We start from the raw sequence: 22263 nt of genomic DNA on the forward strand, positions 1-22263 counted from the left end.
AAGACCACGAACTGACAAATGTTAACACAAGATACCACCACTTGGTATGCTCATCTCCATTCCTACTCTGGGAAAACATTATTTAAATGCCGTTTTGGCGGTACTAGCCTTCATCAAGTGTGTGTGCTTCCTTTTATGGTAGAGCTTTAAATTCTTGCAGAGCTGAAGAACCTCAGGGTCATTATTTTGCTCTTTCATCAAATGTCTTCTGTTGAAAAATTGCTATTTACATCTTGTAATGGAAAAAGTACATGCTTGTTTGTACTACGTGGTTTTATCATGGACTTTTCTGAACTAAAGGAACCTTCAATGTCGGAAAGTATCAGAAAGGTCCATAAAATCATACTAGTGTTCTTGAAAATCCCTGTTTGGTTGTTTTCTTGCCACCGCCCTAGTAACAACATAAGCTGGAAACTGTTCAACATCTTCTTTATGTGATTTTACATCAACCACCGGTTCATTTGCAATATTTGGTTCAGCATCAATTTTGTTCCTAGCTAGATCATGTCCTATTAATAACGAAACACTCTCAGCAGGGATTTAAAGACGAATATCCACAACCTTACTCACCACCTTGTAACAAAATGAAGGCACCAACAGAAGAATCGAGAAAAGGCAACAAATCTTTTAACAAACAAAGTCTGAGAAGTTTCAGTTTCCCATAAAATCTTAATGGGCTAAGGAATAGTATTATTAACTATTGAAACATACCCATCAGACATAAAGGGTTATACTCCTCCATGTAATAAAACAAATCTAGACTTATAAGCCTTATTTTCTATCTTATTGGTAACAAGGGGTGTCGTGCAAGTACTAGACTTTGGTTTAATATCTCTTACTTTTACCATTTCAATTTCTTTAAGTTTCAATCTGAAAATTTCAAGAGTTTCTTCACCTAAAATGTGTGTGTCAACTAATAAGTATGTCAAATGTGTTATACTTTGTGTTCTCTACTTTTACACGTTAAGTGAGCAAAACTAATTCTACCAACACCTCCAGTTCTGGCGTTTTAAAAAATGTCTGGCCTCAAATGCCATTTTGTTGAATATTGTTGGACATTACTAATTTAATAAAACCCGGAAAATTTTAATTTATGTGAACGTTCTCCGGAAGAGCACACAAGTTCTGTTTCGGCCAGACATCGCCTTTAATATATTGCCAACAAAAGACAAAATTTAATAATAAATTAAATAAAATTGATGAAACAATTTTTTAAGAAGAGTTATAAAATTTTACAAGAAATATTATACAATTTTACAAGAAATATTATACATATTTACAAAATATATTATACCATTTTACAAGAAATGTTATACATTTTTTTTAAAATACAATTCTACAAGAAATATTATACTAATAGACATGTCAACCTAATTGTTTATATATCTGAATATCCGATCCTATAGGTAGCACGGTAGTATTTGCATTCCAGAATGTGGGTTGCCCATTTGTGTACCCTACTTAAATCAGTGTATCTGAACAGTGTGATTGGACAAAAATTGAAGTCTTAACTGAACACACTTTCCCAAACTGAGGGGTGAATCAGGTGGAAACAAATATTTACATACAGATGAAAATGATTTTTTTTAGATTTTTTCTAATTTTGTATTCACTGCACGATAAAATATCCAAAAGCACTAGTGACCTTTAGTATGCTTAAGTATTTAAAGATTAGAAAAAAATATTAAACGGTCATGATACACTTTAAAATTCATTTCTGAAAAGTAAAATGAAAGTACTTCAGTTAGCTGTGACTGTAGAATTTTAGCAGTGTTAGAAAGTAAGGAAAATTCTAAAAGGCTATAATTATTCCTTATAGACCAGGAAATACTACCGGGCCACCTATAGTATTTCTTTATCCCATATTTTTCTCTTTTATGAGTTAAAAGTAAGATAACCAAACAAACAAAAAACGAACTCCAATGTGTTATTAACGTGAATAAAAGTGTCAACCCCACAATTCAGGAGATCTTCTAAAAAATACTAATATATGTACAACTAGTAATGTCTACCTTCGATTTCTGTATATATAATGTTACGGAAATTTCTAAAAACCCTTTAAAACGGAAACTTCAAGTACACTAAAAAAATAATGACGCATCCTAGATTATGAAAAATCTGGAATTATTATTTAAGTCATTGACAAATAGAACGTTCTTATTATTTCAAATCACGATTGTTACCGTGATTTCTACACATTATATTATAATAACCACTTTCTCATAACAATATTTAAAAATATATATGTCTGAATGTGTGACATATGTTCTTCATCGGATATGTTTTTATTATACAGGGCGAACAAAATCACTTATATATACATATCGTCTCAAATTTAGCACAACAATGTTAGATCTACGTTCTTCCCTCAGACAGATTCGAACCCCTGGATCTGAAACGCCGTGACAACATTGCCTTTACTGTGTCTAATACCCTAGACCACTCAACAATCTAGGCTATATAAAATCTTTCGTTTGTCGTGTTGGGTTGTCAGCTTTAAAATTAGTTTCCTCTATCACTATCACTGTGTTAAATAAAGAAGCACTCCTTTTTGTAAAGGGTCATTTAGCGTCATAATAGAAAAAATCGACTGTGTCTTTCCCAACCTCTACATAAATAACATAAATTAATCCTGGTATCTTTTTGCTTTGAATAAATGAATATTGAAAATTCTAAAACAAAAAAAAATGCAATGATAAAATTGTATAAGATACATACATTTTGGTTTCCCTAGTTTCTTGTTGGACACACATACGAAACACCCTTGGCAAAGCTCTTCCGTAACACTGATAACCTATATCCTAATCAGTTCCAAGAATGGCAATAAATCAAAGTTAATGAATTCATATCCCTTTTTAAATTATTAGTAATTACCTGTTAAGTATGAATAATGATATGTCTGCTGTTTGACCAAAGGTGGAGTGTTATATTAAAAGACATTTACGGAAAGTCTTAAGCAGCAACCATTTGATTTTCTGGGGGGGGGCTATATTTTTTTTTTTGGAAAAAAAAGTTTGTTTCCAGTTTTTGGAGAAAAAAATAATTTGTTTTTGACCCTAAGAAAAAAATATTGTTTGTTTCACCCTTAGCCGCCACTGTATGTAATGCTAAAATTGAAAGAAAAAAATTGTTTTCATCTTGTCGCCAAAAAAATAGATTGTTTTTCGCCGAAGGCGAAAAAAAAAGTTTGCGTAGAAAAAAAAAACATAGCCCCCCCCCCCCCGAAAATCAAATGGTTGCTGCCTTAGTATCGACTGTTAACACCGATTCCGACAGGTAAAATGAAAGGGGTTGATCTCAAAATAAAAAAGTGCTTAATGATAAGCTTATTCAAGGTATAAGATTCCACACAACGATTTATTGATTTAAATAATGTTTGTCATCTGTTTACAAATCCTGCACAAGTCCCCCAAATGTTTCTAAGTTTTTAACTGAGTGCCTCCACAAAATACCCATAATAATATTTAAGTCACCGTTGGCATATTCAAAAATAATTCTATTTTTCTGCAAATTTTGCCAAATTTTCTATTATTTTAATAAAAAAAAAATACAGAAAAGGGCACCATGTTCTTAATTCACATCCACATCTGTTGAATCAAACCAAACTATACAGAAAGGAGTAAGTTCGGTAAGGGCCATATTTGACCTCGATTATAAAGTTCATTGTTACAAGACAAAAAACGTTTCAAGATGACTTGAAGGTGTGTGAGAAAGTTAAATAGAACTATTTTTGTTAAAGTTTAATTCTAACACGTTGATTTTTACATCCCAAAAAGGTCAAAATATGAGATTTTGGTAAGATTTAACAAAATCGGCTGAATTTCAACCATATTTAGGACCAGGAAATATAGAGCGCAGGCGTCGACAAACTAAATATTCAAATAAGACATGTGAAATTTCTTCACAAACATTATTTTAAAAGATCTTTGTTATCGAAGTAATTATGCGCTCTATGTTTCCTGGCTAATAATCTATGGAAATTTAGCCATTTTTATTGATTTTTTCGTGGAAAATCAATATGAGTAGAACTTGTGACGTCATCATGATACGCAGGAACGTAAATTTTCAACAAAATGGCTAATTTCCCATCTAGTCATTGTATTAGCTATAATAACTTGTTGTAATATTGGTCAACATTTCTTGTTTTCTTTTGAATTTTCCTATTGTGACGACATGAAAAAAGGCGATCATGCCTAATGACGTAGCATATAAAGAATACAACTTTCTGAAAATCTTCGAAAAACAGGAAAGCAATCATTAGAGAAACAGATTTCGACACTATAACTCGTGTATTACGATACAACAGAACAGAACATATTTTATTTCCAATTAAGGGCCCACAAGGGGCATACAGAGCATACATGAATAAGGAAAAAGAATATTGATTTGAATAGATACATAGATACAAACAATTTTTACATACAGTTACAATACAATTACTAACTCATATTCACTTTAATAAATTTACCAACAGCATTAAGGACCTGCGTGTCTTCACAGTTTAATAAATAAATAAACTTATGCTGATTATCAAGTAAAGAAAAATTTGGAATTCTTTGATAAACAAAGTCAAAGAGAGCATCTCTATCTGATTTAAAATTTTCACAGTTAGTTAAAAAATGGATATGTCTTCACTTTCAAATGTTAAATTTTAATTATTAAAAAAAAAAGCTCAGCAAGCCTCGCGCTTTAAATAATAAAAGTTAACTGTCTCGAGTGGAGAAATATCGTAACACACTTGTTGCAGTGTAGATGTTTTTATTTCTCCCACACCACTTTTACCTTCACGAGCTACCTTTTAGTTGTTTATTTTGAGTTCTTTTGGAGGCAGGAGAGAGGAAGGCTAACAAGATAATTTCTGTTAATTATTTTTGTTTCAACAGATATCGAGTCTGACTTTTTTTCTGACTTGAACTGGTCCTTAATTTGTTTCTTCATTGATATTGGTACTGCCTTTTTTATATAGCAAATGTCTTCTTCTCCATCCTCCCCCCACAACCCACAACCCCATTTCCTCTCTTCCTCACTCCATATTTCAAATAAAGATTGCTCCCTAGAATATATGTTCCCATTATTTGTATCTGAAATTTTTTATATCAGAAGACCGTATATGCTTATGTACATATGTATGAAAATATCGATATATGACTATTGCATTATAATTGCAGGAAAACATCATTCAAAAGGATGTATCTGGCTTCATATACTTTTGTATGTCATGAGCTTACTGACAGATTCGATTGAAATGTACTTTAAGTGAACATACGGAAACTCTGGATTTAAATTTTAATTCTTATTGTCAGTGGAGTGCTATTATGCTCCGTTTATCGACTCCTTATAAATTAACTTTTGAAACGACCACTGTAATATTTTATTCTAGAGTCGGAGTCAACAGTCGGATCCGTGACTTTCCATAAATCTCTATTACGAAGGTAATAATTCCTAGAAACTATAGCTCAATATGATATATGTATAATATAAAAAACAATAAAATCGCAAATTAGTTGCCATCCAATCTTGATTTTCTTTTTCCTGCTGTTCTAGATATAGAACTATCACATTTCAAAGCTGTGTCATAGCAAAGATAAGCTTTGTCTCTAGCACCGGATATCTCATAGCATATTCCAAGTATTGTTAACGAATCAGACATTGCATTTGACTGAATAAAATATCTGTTTGTCACTGTTAAATATATATCACATAAAGCCTGTTGTCTATTGAAAATATCACCAAGATGATGATAGCATAGAAATCTAAGGCAGTGAGACATTACAACAGGTGGTATTCTTATTTTCATTTCATCCACAGTCAGTTGTAGTTCTTCTGGTATTAATGCTGAGTGCCTTAAGTAAGTGACATTAGTTACAGTAGCTATTTTCTTCTTGTTGTTCAATGTCATTGAAGAATGTACATTTTGTCTGTAATCATTTTTATGTTCATTGCAATGTTGATGAGTTCCTACAAACGTCATATCAGGTGAACATCTTGATAGAATGTAATCCGTTAGTTTGAGTGTAATATTGAATTGTCCTGTTACATAATAAAATGACGCGTATAACAACCAACCTGACACGGCATCTGTCTTGATGCCGTCTCGTAAATGTTTTTGATAACATTTACGTATGTTGTACGTCTCACGATTTGTGCTTGATGGTGGTAGTAGTTGTGCTATATTTTGACTGATTTTAGCATAAAAATATTTACACGCATCAATAATAAATGTAGACGATTCGGAATTTAGTAAAGATTGCATAATTTCAAGTCCTTTATAACAACTTGACATGTCTGTTGGTAAATCCATCGATTTAGTTGTCTTGTAAAATAAAAAGTTTAACATAACTATCGACGATTCACAGAGTTTACTTAATAAGTAGTGTTTTTCATAGTCAGTCTGAAATAAATTCTGTATTAATCCATCAATCCCTCCAGACTTAATACTACCAAGTACACCTAGTAGGATCTTATTGTTACTCAGAGTGACCTTTCCTGTAAACATGTTGTGTTCAGGTATAAAATAGTTTGGACAATAGCAGGTGTAAACCCATGATATTAATTTATCAAGACACAGAGAAAAACAATAATACAAATTAGATAACTGAAATGTATCACAATCTACTTCCTCTGAGACCCAGAATAAAGCCGTCTTTAGAAAGTAGGAACACAATAACTCTTTGGCATCATTGTGTGTATTTACGATTCGCTTTAATGTTAATTTTAGCAGACCGTAACATAAGAAGTGAGTGAAATTAAACGAATGTACAAGATTTTTTTCTGCCATGGAGAAAGATATTCTCCATAATAAGTCATTATCCGTCATAGTCCTAGGTCCTACAGGTACGAACAAGCACCCGTAATTTATTATCCTGGCAATTACTAAATTAGGCGGCCATTGCCGTCGATGACGGAATGCCCATGGAATTGCAACGTGAGGAAAATACTTACTTCTTAGGCAGAAAGCATAATCAACGGTATTTTCTCGATCTGAAAAACATGGACCGTGTAAAACAATGGGTGCATGCTGAAATAATTGAGAAAAATAATCAAGAAAGTGGTGTACGGATACATATGACTTGCTACCGGCACATGTACCTGAGTGACAGTCTGGACATGTTTCACGGACGATTTCCCCATTCTCTCTGGCTATCAATCTGAGTTTAATAAAGCCAGGATGATCAATATCTGTCTCCATAAGATATGTGTGTCCTATTGGCTGTTTGATATTCCTTGCATTCTGCACTACATCCACGTTTGTAATTACATACATAATATCTAAATCACTGTTAAGAAAATACATTCCTTCCCCGAAACTTCCACTTGATATTTGTTGACGGTTGTTCGACCAGCCGATGAGATCTTGTATAATAAATAATCGTTGTCTGTTCCGTATATCTTTTTCAGTACCAATTGTTTTTACTAGGTTTTCGTATAAGTATTTCTCCCTCGGGACATTTTCAAGCCAAAGTAAATGATCTATATAAAAGAAAAGTATTGGTTTACTTACTATATATCTTTCTTCAAATCCTAAACTGACGATCTTAGAAAGAAAATTATCTGCCCTTAATTTACAACAAGCATTTTGTCGTGTATGTTAATTCAGATAGTGTGATCATGGAAATTACATCTATAGTGTAAATGACAGTTTGTAATCATTGAGCATTGATCATCATGTTGGTTATTTCTTCCTCGGTGTATCATCGAGCAGGTACTCAACATAATTGCTTTTATCAGCACTTCGGTGTTGACATGAATATCAATTATATGGTTATTTTGTAAATTTCCTGTTAACAAAACTTTGAATTTTTTGGAAAAACTAAGGATTTTCCTATACCGGTCATAGATTACCTTAGCCGTATTTGGCACACCTTTTTGGAATTTTGGGTTTTCAAGCTCTTCAACTTTGTACTTGTTTGACTTTATATTTATTTTGATCTGAGCGTCACTGATGAGTCTTGTGTAGACGAAACGCAAGTATGGCGTATTAAATAATAATCCTTGTACCTTTGATAACTATTATGAACTATTTGGTGATGGTGTTGTCTGTTTGTCATTTCCTTTTTTCACCATAATGTATGTTTGTCTTTTTCTTTTTAGGACATGGTGTCTATATAAACATAAGATGTGGAATAAGTTCAAATGTGATATCTCTCCACTATTGACCAAATGACGTAAAAATTAACAACTATATGTCACCGTATCGCCTTCAGAGATACACAAAACCAATACCACAACACAACATATAAAAGCTCTCGCGTAGAGTTTTAGCCATTAGATGCGGAACGAGTTTAAATGAGATAACTCTCCACCATGAACCAAATGACGTAGAAGTTAGCAACTATAGATCATCTTACGGCCTTTAAAGATACACAAAATCTATACCACCACACAAGCTATAAGAGACCCGAAATGACAAATATAAGCAATTGGAAAAAACAAACGAACTGATGCACTAGTTAGTAGACAATGTTTTCTGCTCTTTGGTCGGGTTGTTTTCTCTTCGACACATTCCCCATTTCTATTCTCCATTTAATATTAATGAAAAGCAAAAATGACAAACAGCAACAAACAACAACAACTAGTTGCAGGTTACTTACTAGAGACAGGATTATTTATGATTTTTATCTTTGTATCGTTCATTTTAAGACTGTATGTGTATCAAAATCAAAACCTACTAGACACCTATCGTCATCTAGAGAAAAACGTTATAGATATAACAACGGTATTACCTTTATCGCATTCTGTACCGTTCTGTAAGTACTCCATATATTCATTTGATGATTTGTCAGGATATCTAAGGTTTAGTATCCACTGTTTGTGCTTTTTCCTTCTTGCTAAACAAGCTTTATACATTCGTTCAAACTGTCTGATTGTTAGTCCGAAAACGTCATTCGAGATAACCATCCCTCCATCGAAAGATTGGTAAAGACATGGCGTATATTTGCGCTTTCCACGGTACGGAAAACGTTTAACACCGTATATTTCCCAATCAGTGATTTTCTTCATTCCAAATAAAATTTGGTCATTACAATTTTCTTGGTTTCTAGAGGTTCCGCTCATGATGACTGCAACCTGCAAAAATATATGATAACATCAATTCAATTTTTCCATATCAATTGCTTATCAGAAGATGAAATAATTTGCCGATTATTACTATCAGAATGAGTCACGTGTTATACTTGGTTTATTAATTAAAGTTTTAACTGGATCTTCCATCACTGTATTGGATACCTAAACTACATAAGTGTCCTTACAAACAACGGTATAGTGCTGGGTCTTTCAAGTGCTCCTCGAAAGCTCTGTCGAAATTATTAACATCTATTTTATCAGCAATCAAAGCCGGGCTTCACAGTTATTGTGAAACTGTCTATTCTAGAGATTGTGTGAATCAGATGTGGATACTTAAAAATTCCAAACATCTTTTTAGAGTACATACAATCTAAGAATCTCTCATCTTGCAATAGTATTCAAACATTTGACTTTTCTACACTTTACCCAAGTATTCCCCATTCCAAACTAAAAGACAAATTGAAAGAGTTGGTGTTGTTTTGTTTCATAAAAATGAGTTGGGAACGTGGATACAAGTAGCTTGTCTTGGCGAGGAATAAATTCTATATATAAACTGAAAGGCAAATTTAAAGACTTGGTATTGCCTTGTTTAAAGAAAATGAGTGGTGAATTTAGTTTGTAGCTTGTCTTGGGGAGGGATAATTTCTATAAAGATGATGTTCTCTCACTTAATAACTCAAAATTTGGGGACTATGTTGAACGCATCTATCCCATTGAACTATAGAGATAAAGGATACAACAGATACATCAAGGAATTGACAATGAGGGTCGGTTGAAACCATGAACCTTTGATAACTTTGAAAACAAAACTTTACAACATAAGAGATGTAGCAATATTCCAGCAGTACCGGCTTACAGAGTATGTATCCCCCAATTGATACGATATTCCCAGGCTTGTATTTTCTATCATTATTTCCTTGATACAGGGTTGCTACTCACAAGGAAGCTATTGAACCATGGGTTCTAAATGCAATTATCCCTTCATAAATGTAACGGACGCTATTTCGAGTTGGTTGACCGTAATGGAATAACCGTTTCACAGATGATATTGGATATGTTCCTTATGTCGTTACTATAATTCACTTCCCTTTTCTCCACGAATGTGACCTACCGAATAAAACTATTTACCGGGTTTGTAATAACATGAGTTACAAGACGGGTGTCACATGTGGAGCAGGACCTGCTTCCCCTTCCGGAGATCACCCCAGTGTTTGATGAGGTTCGTGTTGTTTTAAGTTTTCTATGTTGTGTCTTTTGTACTAATTTTTGTTTATTTGTCTTTTTACTTTTAAGATACGGCGTTGTCATTTCATTTTCGATCTATGAGTTTGACTGTCCCTCTGGTATCTTTTGCCCCTCTTTTACAAGGTTAATTGTAACAAATACCTGTAATGACGTTTCATAGCTTTAAAATTTACATTGCGATAAGACGTGTCACGGTACTTGTCTATCCCAAATTCATGTATTTGGTTTTGATGTTATATTTAATATTCTCGTAGAATTTTGTCTGATGCTTGGTCCGTTTCTGTGTGTGTTATATTTTAGTGTTGTGTCGTTGTTCTTGTCTTATATTTAATGCGTTTCCCTCGATTTTAGGTTGTTACCCCGATTTTGTATTTTCTCCATGGATTTATGAGAGCGGTATACTACTGCCTTTATTTAGAGTTGACTTAACAAGTTAAATTTTCGAGGAGTTCTAGTTTCTGTTATAAGTGCATGTTTCTCAATTTGAAGTACTGGTATACAAACATGTTAAAGTGAACCGTTGCAGTTACTTTATATTGGAGATATTGATTAGTTTTAATATGATGAAAGAGATTTACCATTTAAACAACTATTCAACAGAAGCTGAGTAGTGAAATTATTGACCGAACCGATAAGAAGCTATGTATAATCATCATTTTTAGGTGTTGAATTCGTATGCTGTATCAATGACTTTATTCAAAATTCAAAACGTGTGCGTCGATCGTTTTGTAAACGACACCACCGTGCTTATTAAATTATGGTATCTCGTTGTATGTAAGAATTTACATGTTCAGTAAAAACCACATAATCAAATATTCAAGATAATTTGTACCCACGAGATAAATGAATTTTTATCTAAAACTGATATTAAAAGCATACTACACATATTTATATAGTGATTACTTGTGTACATTATCTAGATATATCAACTACAGCTAGGGAAAATAATGGGGGATAATAAATCTGCCCGAATTTCATATTTCTCACGTTTGGTCGCGCAAAATATCATTAAAAAAGCGCCGTTTAGCAATGAAATGCATAGATTGTCAGTTAACTGTTTATAAATATATTTGAAGTCCTATTCGGAGTTCTCATTTTTGAAAGGGGGATCGGGATTGTAGTTACGACATTAGAAACATATCCGCTATCATCTGTAAAACGGATTTTACATAGGGGTCAGCCATCTCGTGATGGCATGCGTAAAATTTAATAAGGTAAGCTTCAACTTCAGCATTTTAAGATCTTGTTTAATTATGTTCCTTGTGAGCAGCATTACTCTATCACGGAAATCGAGATGTATTGTATCTGGGAGATAAATAATTCGTATGCAGGTGGTTATGGAAATTGCTACATAGAAATGAAAAGTTCATAATTATGAAGCTGGAAACATCTAATTGTCGTACGATTTTGTTTACCAATTTATCGATTTCAAGTTGTAGTTTGAGGAGACAAAAACAACTAATGACACTTTATGACAAATATTATATACCATTGATACGTTAATATCGATTTAAGTAGCAATTACTTTATTGTGTAGCACGTAGTATTACCTGGAATGTGTTACATTACTGACATGATCTAAGAGTATTCGATGCTAAACTGAACGTATATGTTTTGTCTGGTTTAATAAGGTGTCAGAAGCTTTCCGATATTCAAATCCCTAAGACTAAAACATTGTAATCAATGTAATACAAAACTGATAGAATCGCATGAACTTTAAACGGAGCGAGTAAGTTTCGTCGACAAAATAAGCATCGCATCCTGTGAAGCATTATCAAAGATGTATATCTTAATTTTTTCACTAGGCTGTTGAATATACATGTTGCTTCCCGCCGTTTGGTAATCGTCTCTTGCTATGAAAGAATCAACAAAACTGTATATCTTGCCTTTTTATCTAGGTAACTGAATATACACGTGTTGCTTCACAATGTTACTCGAATGATCAAAGTTTCGGATAAAGTTAAACGAAACTGAAACAAAGAGAGATAAACCTCCTGATTGAAACATCGTAAATACTTGTCCTAAGGATATCTGATTCTATTCATATTAAAACAAGAATGATTAATTGCTTAGTAAAATTTATAAATTTGTATAAATGATTATACAAGGAAATATTGAAACACAACGTTAGTGAATCAGAATTTGGTCCTGAACTCTTTTCTTAATTTCAATACATATTTTTCCTAGTGGTCACCAGATAACATGGGTATTTTTTAGTTGTTGGTTCCTGACATTATTTTCATTTTTTATTTTTTTTATATTTAAGACACTTTTTAACATTGTGTTTTCCATTAAGAATTGAATGCTACTTTTTGTAAATTCATTAGGGTGAAAAAGCGTTGACCGAAAAATGTACGCACGGTCAACGCTTTTACAACCCTATGAAATTACTAATAGAAGCATTCTATATTTTTTTTTTACCTAGTGTGCACTTAATTGTGGAAATGGTGTCAACATGTATGTTTCAATCCGTGCCATTTATTTTGAAACGAAGAATGACGCGAGATTACTGTTAGAAAAAAGTTATCAAAGGTACCAGGATTATAGTTTAGTACGCCAGATGCGAGTTTCGTCTACATAAGACTCATCAGTGACGCTCATATCAACAGAAATTGCAAAAAAATAAAACCACATAATATTCTAAAGTAGCTATGAAGCACCTCGTAATTGCAAAATTTGAAGCAATTCTATAGATAATATCATTTGTTATTTATACTATAACCATGAAAGAAAACACTATAGACCTATGATTTTTCTTGTATGCATTGCATTCATCACCAAGCAGTTGAACAAATTAAACAAATTTAATTTGAATCGATTCTAAAGTTGGTGTGCGTCTAGATACACCAACAAAATCAGTAAATATATATATGTTTCTACAATTATGTTTAAGGCGATTCAAACATGTCAAATGAGATTCATCTGTTAAAGTGAAGTTTTTGCTTTTTTATCAAATAGAAATAGTGAATAGTTAAAATAGTGTATCATAATTTATTCCTTTCATTAGACGTACTATGATTGTTTCACTGTATGACAGTGACCGTTTCGTATATATTTTAAAATCAGATCTCGTATGACTGCCAATGAGATAATGACAAATTAAAGTCCAAAGGAAAGATTTAAAACTTTTTTTCAACCATCCTGATGGAGGTTTTTAATAAAACAAAATTGAAATAGGAAATTAATTGTTTTTGAAAATGTGTTACTTGGTAGTCGTGTCTCATACAAAGAAATAAAAGTGACAACAGTCATTACGTTATAGTTATGGAAACATTAACGAGGTGATCAACTCTATCTGTCTATCAATGTTACAATCAACATGCAACTATACAAGTTTTAATACTTAAAAATTTAAGATATCAATCTTTCCACAAAATATATATATTTCAGTCAAGTGCGGATTTTTTTCTCCTTAAGAAAATAATAATGTAATATAGTTACTTCATTTCAGTTAACCAATTTATTCCCTAAACAATGCATATTCTTTGTCCGTTAATATAAAATTAAATACAGAGAAACTGTTAGCATTGTTTAACAATTATGATCACTGTAATCTACCGAACTCGGAAGTTGAATGAAAAATGTGACGTGCTTTTTTTGGCCTTATAAACAACACCGTGATAAAACTCTCGATGTATTCATACTTGACACAGACTCAGAGATTAAAAAATATCTCCCACAGTAATCCACATTTATCGTAAACTGTTGGAAATAGTTATCAAAGGTACCAGTACTACAACTTAATACGTCAGACGTGCGTTTCGTCTACATAAGACTCATCAGTGACACTCAGATCAAAGCAGTTATAAAACTAAACAAGTACAAAGTTAAAGAACACTAAGGACCAAAAATTCAAAACAGTTGTGCTAAATACGGTTAAGGTTACATGTATATATGCTTGGGCTACCATATAATTGATTATCATGTCAATACCGAACTTCAATAAGTAATGGCATCGACCCAGTTGTGTGAATGGTCATCAAAGATATCAGGATCATAATTCAATAAGACAGACGCGCGTTTCGTCTACACAAGATTAGTGACGCTCAGATCAAATTAGTTATTTAGCCAAAAACGCACAAAGTTGTAGAGCATTGAGGACCCAAAAAAATCAAAAACATTGGGCCAAATATGGCTAATGTAATATATGCCTGGGATAAGAAAGTCCTCTGGTTTTTTTCGAAATATTCATAGTTTTGTATATAGGAAATTTATGAAGTGACCTATCTCGATTCAGGTGTATTCAAAATTACAAACCCTTCAGAACCTTTATTCTTATTCTGGGGCATAACCAAAGGAATTTATGCATTAGAGAATGGGAAAATGTACAAAATCGAAGTAAATTCAAATTCCGCGAAATTACATTAACGTTTTTGCAACTTTTTCTGCAGTACCGTCATTTCTAAACATGACGTCATAGTTGAAGATTTTTCCATTCCGATTACCTTCTTTAATAGGATAATATTGCTGCACTAAAATAAAGTTTTGATGAAGGTGTTACTATTCTTTTGCATTGTTCGCACATTTACAGATTTTAGCTAGTCAAAATGGCGGCTCCTTGGTTACCAAAATGTCAACAGTAAATATGACGGTATCTTACAAGAATAAAATGTAAATTACAAATGGCAAATGGTGGGTTTGAGAATTAAAAGTGGAATCAATCACATTTTTCAACCGGTTATTTAAGAAATGATTCATGCAATCATCATATTCGTCTAAAAATAACTCTTTAGTGGAGCTCGAATCAAACAATGTTTTAAATGCCAAACAGAGTACGAAGTTGATCAGCATTGAAGACAAAAAATTCCTAAACGTTTTGACAAATACAGCTAAGTAATCTATTCCGGAGGTAAAAAAGTCTTGAGATTTCAAAATTCAAAGTTTTGTTAACATTTAATTTATTATGAACATATAAATGATAACTCAAGTCAACATAAAAGTGCTGACTTATTGGCTGATGATACATTCGGGGAAATAAATCTCTACCAGTAATGGCATCGACCTAGTGATGGTAAATTAACTCATCATAGAAACCAGGACTAAAAATTTATATATACGCCAGACGCGCGTTCCGTATACAAAAGACTCATCACAAAAGTGCTGACTACTGGGCTGGTGATACCCTCGGCGAAATTAATCTCCACCAGAAGTGGCATCGACTCAGTGGTTGTAAATAAACTCATCATACCACATCTTCTTTTTTTATATATCATTACGCCAGACGCCCGTTTCGTTTCCAAAAGACTCATTAGTGGCGCTCGAATCAAAAAAAAATTTAAACTGCAAAATAAAGTACGAAGTTGAAGAGCTTTTCAGTTACTGTTAATTTTTCAATTATTATTTAAAGTAGAAGAAATATAAAATAAAAAAGAGAGAAAACTTCCTCATTCAAGTATTGAATAGTACTTGTACTAACTATTTATCATTTTCTCGGTATAAAAACAATACGGTCGAACTTAACTTGTCATAATTGTTAGATAGTATTTATATACTTTAAAGGAAATCGAAACTTAATCTTACTGAAGTAAGTTTCAAATCTCAATCAATTCTAATTATGAAAACAAAATACTAAGCAACACGAACCCCAGACAAAAAAGCTGCGGTTGATCTCAGTAGCACCCGCACGGTAAGCAGATTCTGTTCCACATGTGGCGCCCGTCGTATTGCTCAATTTATTACAAATCCTTGTAAACAGTCTAATTCGGTAGGTCATATTCATGAAAAAGGAAAATTAAGAAACACATCCGATATTCACTGTGAAACGGTTATTCCATAACGGTCAACCAACTCGTGATGACGTGCGTATTTGACAAAGGAATAGTGTCATTTTCACTACTAGTATTTGGAACTCTTGGTTTAAGAGTTTCAACGTAAGCAGCAACACTCTATCAATGATATCCTGATAGAAAATAAAAACCCAGAAAAAACATTTTCAGTTGGGGAAATACATAATCCGTATGCAGGAGCTGCTGAACTGTTGCTACATAGAAATGGTAAGTTCACAATTGGGAAGCTGAAATCATCTCTTTAATTCTCCAAATAGGCTGTTTATGGCGTGGAATCATTTGCGATAAAAGCGTCAATGCTAATTTACGTGGACATTATTTTAATATGCATTACGTAGAACAATTTACAAGAATAATTTCCTGATATGTTTTCAAAGTAATTGATGTTAACCTGAGCGTCTATTTTTTGTCTAATAAATGTAGGCGACAAAAAGTAACCGATCTTTAAATCCCGCCGTTTGGTTGAGAGGAGACCACTAAATAGAGAAAACTACTAATAGAATCGTATAAACTCCGAACGGAACTAGTCCGGATGAGTCGGCAAAGACAAAGTTAGCGTCTCTTGCTATGAAAGCATCAACAAAACTGTATATCTTACCTTTTTATCTGGGTTACTGAATATACACGTGTTGCTTCACAATGTTACTGGAATGATCAAAAGGATCTGTTAAAGTCAAAGGAAGCTGACACAAATAGAGATGAACTTCCTGATTGAAACATCGTAAATACTTGTCCTGAGTATATCTGATTCAATTCTAATTTAAAAAGGGATGGACAATTACATAACAAAATCGCTAAAAACTTTAAATGTTGTTTAAATGCACATTCAAGATATTATAAAACAACGAAAGTGAATCAAATCTAAAACTTGCATTTCCTAGTGGTCATCATATATCATCGGTAATTTTTAGTTGTTGGTTCTTGAAGAGTTATTTTAATAGGTATTTAGAATTAGGAAGGTAAAGTATATGAAAAGAACAATTTAAAACGTAAAACTTATTATACCAACGAAACGAATGGTAAACTACTGTCATATTTCTGACTTGAGAAAAAGTAGTTGCTTAAATATGGTTTTGTAGCTAGTTTGACCTCTCCCTTCATTAACCCATTATATTAAATTAAATGGATCTTTCTAGATCGATATTTTTTTCTATAACTGGCAATTGTCCATTAGGTATTTAAATTTTTCAGAAAAAGCAAATAAAAAAGGAGAGAAAACTTCCTCATTAAAGGATTATATAGTACTTGTTCTAATTTTTTCTTATCATTTTCTCGGTATAAAAACAATACGGCCGAACTTTACTTGACATAAGTGTTAGATATTATTTATATTCTCTAAAGGATATCGAAACCTAACCTTACTGAAGCTAGCTTGACATTTCAATCAATTCTAATTTGTTAACACTCCCATTTCCCCGTTGTTATTATGTACAATGAAGTAAGGACATATTTTTACTGTTTTGAACATAAAAGTTATCTCCGTAGCTTCTTCATTGACAGTTTTACTACATCTACTTATAATCGTTCATCGAAAGACATATGATATAAAAAAAAAAATTGTATTCAATCATAAGTTTTTTACGAGGAACTCAATCAGTATACATATACGACAAAATCACAATATTATCCACTACACTGCAAAAGAGGGGCGAAATATATCAAAGTTACAGTCAAACTCATAGATCGAAAACTGTCAACGCCATGGCTAAAAAATAAAAAGACAAACAGACAGATTATAGTACAAAAAACACAACATAGAAAACTAAGACTAAGCAACAGGAATCCCATCAAAAACTGGGGTTGATCTCAAGTGCTCCGGAAAGGTAAGCAGATTCTGATCCACATGTTGCACCCGTCGTGTTGCTAATGTTATTACAAACCCTGTAAATAGTATAATTCGGTACTAGATCACATTCGTGGAAATGGAAGGGAATTTTAGTTACGATATAACAAAATATCCGATATATCTGTAAAACAGTTATTCCATAACAGTGAACCAAATCGTCATAGTATGTTAAATTTACAAAGGGATGATTTTAACTTCACCATTTGAAACTCTTGGTTTAATAGCTTCCTTGTTAATCCTCTATCAAGGAAATCATGCTAGAAAATACAAGCTCGGGCATGTCGTATCAATTGGGATATACATACACCATATGCAGGAGTTATGGAAAGTGGCCAAAGAACACAGTTATTTCGATGTGCATTGTTTTAGACAATACATTCAAATTAAAAACAATCGCACCTGCTCTATCTGAAAAGATTTCTTTGCAATTTAGGGTACTACTAATTAGACAAATAATATCAAATTTATATAAAATTCTACCAGCTCTAACTAAAAATATTGACATTTCTGTACTAAGCATGCTAAGGGGGTCTAAATTCAGTTGGACAGCTTCATACGTTATCAAATTTGACCTTTTTGAACTGGACCAAATCACCACTTAACATAAAGAGTCAGCACCTAAATTGTTTTCACATGTAACTACATCCTCTTTATTTTGCATGAAACATCTAGGAATAAATTGGGAAAGTGTATTAAATATTAAATAAAAAATGCAAGTTAAACACTGTTCACGCTAGGGACTATATTCGAAACGATAAACAAAGGCCGATAACTGTGTCCTTGTTGCTCCATAGAAATGTAAGTTCACAATTTGGAAGCTGAAATCATCTCTCTTGTAGTTAAGTTTTATGTTCACCGACCTGCAACTTTTTCTCACTCTACGGAAATTGGGACCAATTAAATAAATGAATCCTATTAAAAACTGATATCATATGTACAGTACACGGTTTAATAATGATTATTGTAAACATAATCATGAGACAAATCATTCACAAAGTGTCATTTAAGGTTTTAGTTTGTGCAACGGGAACTCATATATCAATAGATGATTAATTATGCAAACTGCTGAAGAAAATATACTGTAAACAAGAACCACTAAAAGAATCTTGATATTCTACAAATTTTGATTAACACATTTTAAACCTCAAAAAAAGGATTTTGAATTTAAATTAAAAACTAATTCTTCAGAGAACAATTTAAGTTTTTTTCCACCTCGATAATAAGAATGAAATGAGACTTAATTGACATTAACATGATTAAGAGTTCCAAATGGTAAAGTTGAAATCATCCCTTCGTAAATTTTACGGACGCCATCACGAGTTGGTTGACCGTTATGGAATAACCGTTTCACAAATGATTTGGATATGTTCTTTACGTCGTAACTACAATCCCCTTCCCTTTCATGAATATGACCTACCGAATTAGACTATTTACCGGATTTGTAATCAAATAAGCAACAGGACGAATGCCACATGTGGAGCAGGATCTGCTTACCCTTCCGGATCTTTTAGATCACCCCTAGTTTTTGGTGGGGTTCGTGTTGTTTATTCTTTAGTGTTCTATGGTGTGTCATGTGTACTATTGTTTTTCTGTTTGTCTTTTTCATTTTTAGCCATGGCCAGTTTGTTTTAAATTTATGAGTTTGACTGTCCCTTTGGTATCTTTCGTCCCCCTTTAAATTGTTTTATAAAGAACAAGAAAGAATTTAAAGCAAAGGTCAAAATCTAGAACGTCAAGTTGACCTTTGACCTTGACCTCAATTTCAAGGTCATAGGTCAGTGAACTCAAATCAAAAGACCCCAGGTCAATCACTTGTATGGTTGTGGATAAATAATGATTTCAAATACATAAGGGGAGAAAACTCCTATAAGGGTTAACTAAAACACTTCGACTTAAATTGGTTGAAGTTGCCCCTTATTGTAAACAGTAATTTGGCGAACACATCATATCATTAACTGTAACAGTTTCTTTTGAATAACGATATCAAGCAAAATTCAAAATGTATAACATGACCTTGACCTTCGACCCTGACCTTAATTTCAAGGTCATGGGTCAGTGGACACAAATTGGAAGTTCCGAGGTCAATCACTTGTATGGTTGAGGAGAAATTATGATTTCAAATTCCTTACAGAAGAAAACTCCTATAAGGGTTAAACAAAACACTTTGACTGAATAGGTTGAAGTTGCGTCTTGTTGTAAACAGTAATTTGGCAAACATATAATATCATTAACTGTAACAGTTTCTTTTGAAAAACGATAACAAGCAAAATTTAAAATCTATAACATGACTTTGACCTTTGACCTTGACCTCAATTTCCTTCAAATGGACCAAGGACTTCATATGAAAAGACTGTAGGCCTCTACGACATATGCCGTATGAATTTATCCAACATGTCTATCTTAAATTTTCAAAAGGAAACAACTCCCATAAGATGTCTTCCGATCACTCAAGTCAAAATAAAAAAAAATCATTCTTAAGAGTAGACGAACAATTTGATGAAAACAGTTTGTAAAAATCTTTTACGGTTTCAGAGGTATAGCGATAACAAGAAAAAGAGGACAGGGGAGATAACTTCTATAAGAATAAGTGTTCGGTCAAGTCTCCAAATATGCTGTTTATGGCGGGAAGTCATATGCGATCAATACGTCATTACTAATTTTAGTGGAAATTATTTCATCATGCAGTATTTACTTCTATAAATTGGGATTTAGATGGAGAGTTAGTTTAAACATATTTATTTATAGTGGATTGGGAAACAAGTTTTGCAACTTATATTAATCCATTTCCACTTTGCGGGTGCGAGTGTTGCCTTGTAGCGGCATTAGCCTACTCTTTTTCGAAATCTACAAGGGTGTCTTTAACGTGCAAGAGATATGACTCTCTCTTAACACGGGTCAGCCATTTATCGTCCCCTTCCGACGGACTATCATCGTTTCCTCAAGACCATACTCGCAAATGGTGTCAAGGGAGAGCCGAAATTTGTGTTCCTGAAATTTTCATCCCGAAAGGGAATCGAACCAGGAACCTTTGCGTTAGTAGTCCGATGCACTAACCACTACACGATGGAGAGTTGGCTCATTGGCACTCATCCCACATCTTCCTGTACCTAAGTACGTAGAAAAATGTATAAGAATAATTTGCTGATATGATTTCAAAGTAATCGATGTTAACCTGAACGTATATTTTTTTGTCTAATAAATTTAGGCGACAAAAAGTTACCGATCTTCAAATCCTGCCGTTCGGTTGAGAGGAGACTAATAGAACTACTGATAGAATCGTATGAACTCCGAACTGAACGAGTCCGGTTGAGTCGACAAAGTTAGCGTCTCTTGCTATGAAAGCTTCAACAAAGCTGTTTATCTTACCTTTTTCTCTGGGTTGCTAAATGTACACGTGTTGCGTCACAATGTTACTTGATTTAAAGTAACATTTAAAGTTAAAGGAAGCTGAAACAAAGAGAGATGAACTTCCTGATAGAAACATCGTAAATACTTGTCCTGATGATATCTGATTTTATTCTAATTAAGATAGGGATTGAAAATTACATAGTAAACTTAATAAAAAGGATGTTCACACGTACATACAAGGAAATTGAAACACTACGTTATCTACGTAACTGAGCTATCTTCTTCGTTTGAATACAAACATGTCTTAGAGGTCATAAGATACCATCAGTATTTCTTATCTGCTGGTTCCTAAATATTTTTATTTTTAAAATATAGAAAAAGCACATTTGAAATGATAGTAAATTTGGCAAATTTTACAACTATCCAACGGAGAAAAGGGGAAAAGGGGAACACTTTGAACTGTTATGGGTAAAATTGAGAAAGGAAAAGGGGAATGTGTCAAAGGAACAACAACCCTACCATAAAAAAGACAACAGCAGAAGTGAAACCAACAATGGGCAAAATCCACACATATGTCTATACATTCTGAAGTAGCTATAAAGGATCCCGGTCTATCAAAGGCAATAACAATCAAAACCAAAGACTCACAAAACCGATGGACATTTTCATCAACAGTTATGAATAATAAATAAGAAACAAGACGAACTCCACTAAAACAAGGAGTGAAATCAGAAAGAATCCAATAGAGAAAATCATGCGTGGTTTATTCATTCATCACCAAAGAATTGAATGAGAAATCCTATCGGTGAACCAATTCAACCAATTCATTTTGAAACTTTTCTAAAGTTTATATGCCTTAACATAAACCAAAGTTATAGGTAACTATAGTTATGTTTCTCGGATTTTATTTTAGGTAATTCAAATTATTTTTTTCTGTTACAGTGAAGGTTTTTGCTAGTTTATCAAATAAAATAG

The 22263-nt window shown here is 33.0% G+C and overlaps 1 protein-coding gene across 1 annotated transcript; it reads right to left on the minus strand.

The window, feature by feature from the left end:
- Positions 1-5500: 5500 nt before the first annotated feature.
- Positions 5501-21387, minus strand: LOC134699332 (uncharacterized). The gene is made up of 4 exons (XM_063560943.1): positions 21307-21387; positions 16693-16739; positions 8724-9066; positions 5501-7470 (listed from the first exon to the last, which is right to left on the minus strand). The coding sequence occupies exons 3-4, from the start codon at positions 9052-9054 to the stop codon at positions 5501-5503; spliced, it is 2301 nt and encodes a 766-aa protein (XP_063417013.1). The 5' UTR covers positions 9055-9066; positions 16693-16739; positions 21307-21387.
- Positions 21388-22263: the final 876 nt, after the last annotated feature.

This window comes from Mytilus trossulus, unplaced genomic scaffold (assembly GCF_036588685.1).
Source record: "Mytilus trossulus isolate FHL-02 unplaced genomic scaffold, PNRI_Mtr1.1.1.hap1 h1tg000050l__unscaffolded, whole genome shotgun sequence".
Classification (NCBI taxonomy): Eukaryota; Metazoa; Mollusca; class Bivalvia; order Mytilida; family Mytilidae; genus Mytilus; species Mytilus trossulus.